The sequence below is a fragment of the Eimeria necatrix genome, genomic scaffold (assembly GCF_000499385.1).
Source record: "Eimeria necatrix Houghton genomic scaffold, Enh_scaff526, whole genome shotgun sequence".
Classification (NCBI taxonomy): domain Eukaryota; phylum Apicomplexa; class Conoidasida; order Eucoccidiorida; family Eimeriidae; genus Eimeria; species Eimeria necatrix.
In genome coordinates, this window is record NW_013651678.1 from 8203 (window position 1) to 10702 (window position 2500).

General features: G+C 63.2%; 1 protein-coding gene across 1 annotated transcript in view; it reads left to right on the plus strand.

Moving 5' to 3' along the window:
• The window catches only part of ENH_00060780 (hypothetical protein, conserved), a gene marked incomplete at both ends in the record, with an annotated part of 3652 nt that extends 2078 nt beyond the window's left edge, over nucleotides 1–1574 (plus strand). Inside the window, 2 exons of the mRNA XM_013577150.1 lie at nucleotides 18–438; nucleotides 838–1574. Coding sequence (XP_013432604.1) covers nucleotides 18–438; nucleotides 838–1574 — 1158 coding nt within the window. The remainder of the gene's footprint in view (nucleotides 1–17; nucleotides 439–837) is intronic.
• Between the last annotated feature and the right edge of the window lie 926 nt (nucleotides 1575–2500).

Sequence of the window (2500 nt, forward strand, 5' to 3'; positions counted from 1 at the left end):
TGCGGGGCCCCTCCCAGGGGGCCTCCGCTGCAGCGCAGCAGCAGCAGGGGGGGGGGCCCCTCGGGTTCGCGTCGGGGGCCCTCAAGATCCCCGTGGGGAAGGCGGGGGGGCCCCCCGGGGCAGCAGCGTCGCCGCTGGGGGCCCCCGGGGGGCCCCCCAGCAGCAGCACGCAGGCAGAAGCAGCAGCGGGGGCCCCCGGCGAGGGCCCCGGGGGGGCCCCCCAGGGCGACAGCGTCCGCAGCAGCCGCAGCGGGGAGGGGGGCCCCCCTTTTCCCGAAAGAAAGACAAGTGCAACAAAACTGAAGAGTGGTTTGAGAAATATGGGCCGGAAGGTTTCTTTGGCCCGCAGGGGCAGCAGCAGCAGCAAAAAGGGCAGCAGCAAAAAGGGCTTCAGCAGCAAAAGCAACTCCGACGAAGAGGGCTGGATCCGAGAAAAAGGTGCGCCTTCCTGCTGCTGCTGCTGCTGCTGCTGCTGGGGTTAGGCACTAGGGTTTAGGGTTTAGGGTTTATTGGTCAGGGTTTAGGGTTTATTCGTCAGGGTTTAGGGTCACGCGTGTGTCTAGACTTAGGGTTCAGGATTAAGACTCCAGCACTAGCTCAGAGGGTTCCGCATGCGGGTTTCGGGATAAACCATTAGGGTTTAGGGTTTAGGGTTTAGGGTTTAGGGTTTGAGCGTAGAGCGGCGTCTTCCGTACGAAGCGCGGAGAAGCAGCTGTAGTCTTGTTGGCTGCTGACTGCAGGAGCTCCCCGCTGCGGCTCCCAGGCTTCGGGTTCCACCTAGGGTTCAGGGTTTAGGGTTTAGGGTTTAGGGTTTAGGGTTTAGGGTTTGGCGTGCAGGGAAGTACCTGGACTTGTGTTACCGCGTGGAGAAGGAGAGTTGCGTGTCGATGAAGGTGCGGGGCAAACTGCCTTGCGCGCTCTTCGCCGTGTTGGCGATTCTTAACGAATCGGACTTAGCCGGAAATTGGGCTCCGATGTTCAGAAGTGCGGAGTTGGTGGCGACTTACAGCAGAGCTTCGCAGCTGCTGCTGCAGACATTTGATTATCCTTTATTGGGATTAAAAGAAACAGTTTTATTTTCCTTCGGAGTCAACGCGCTGGAGGAGTGCGGCGCGGTGATCATCTTCTGCTGCTCCCCGCCGGAGCCTGCTGCTGCTGCTGCAGCAGCAGCAGCAGCAGCAGCAGCAAGCTTCCTCGGCCGCCCGCTGCCGCCCAAAGGCAAACTCCCCAGGGCCCAGTCCGCGGACTTGGTATTTATTTTGTACCCTCTCTCCGGGGGCTCCCAAACCACTCTTGAACTCTACGGAGCTTTCCACCACGGACTTCGTTTTGTGCCGCAAAGACTTGTGACTTTCGTTTTGAAAAAAGTAGTTCGCGGGATGTTTGTGCAAATCGCGCGTCAGTGCCAAAACTTCAACAACACTCCTTACCGAGAACGTGTTAACAACAACCCCACCTTCTACTCCTGGATGAAGGACTGCATCGACGACTACCTGCAAACCGACCACCAACTCAAACAACTCGAGTCCATTTCCCTCTGCTCCTTCAACTACGAAGACTTCCAGGACACCTAAACCGGGGGGGCCCCTGGGGGGCCCCTGAGGGGCCCCTAGGGGGGCCCCTGGGGGGCCCCTGGGGGCCCCTGGGGGCCCCTGGGGGGCCCCTAGGGGGGCCCCTGGGGGCCCCTGGGGGCCCCTGGGGGCCCCTGGGGGCCCCTGGGGGCCCCTGGGGGGCCCCTAGGGGGGCCCCTGGGGGCCCCTGGGGGCCCCTGGGGGGCCCCTAGGGGGGCCCCTGGGGGGACCCCTCAGCGGGGGTTCTTCAAGGGGCCCCGGAAGGGGGCCCCCTCAGCTGGGGTTCTTCAGGGGGCCCCGGAAGGGGGCCCGCAGGTGGGGCCCCTCAAGGGGCGCCTCAGGGGGCCCCTGAAGGGGGCCCCTGGAGGAGGGGGCCCCAGGGGCCTCCATGGCGGCCTCCATGGGGGCCGCCGGAGAGGCTGCCGGGGGGGCCCCTGAAGGTCGGGGAGGGCCAGTGAGGGGGGGCCCCTTGTTTTGGAGGAGGGGTATTCTTTGGGGGGCCCCTTTCGCGGAAAGGTCTTTTTTGAGGGGCCCCTTTTTGAGGAAGGTCTTCTTTTGGGGGCCCCATTTGAGGAGGGTCTTTTTGAGGGGCCCCTTTTTAAGGAGGGTCTACTCTCGGGGGGCCCCTATCCCGGAGAGGTCATCTTTTTGGGGGTCTTCTTTCTGGGGGCCCCTGTTCTGGGGGCCCCCTTGCTGGGGGCCCCTCCTCTTGGGGGGGCCCCCTTCTCTCTGGGGGCCCCCTTTGCTGGGGCCCCCTGCAGCCCTGAGTGCCTCCGCAAAAGGAATTCTTTCCAAGTCCAGCTCTGAGTCTTCAGAAACAAAAATTAAATCAATTAAACCCTCAACTCCAAAACGACGCTGCTGCCCCACTCCCCGGACTCGAAGGGGGCCCCCCAGATTCTGAGGGGGCCCCTCCCGATCTCTCATTG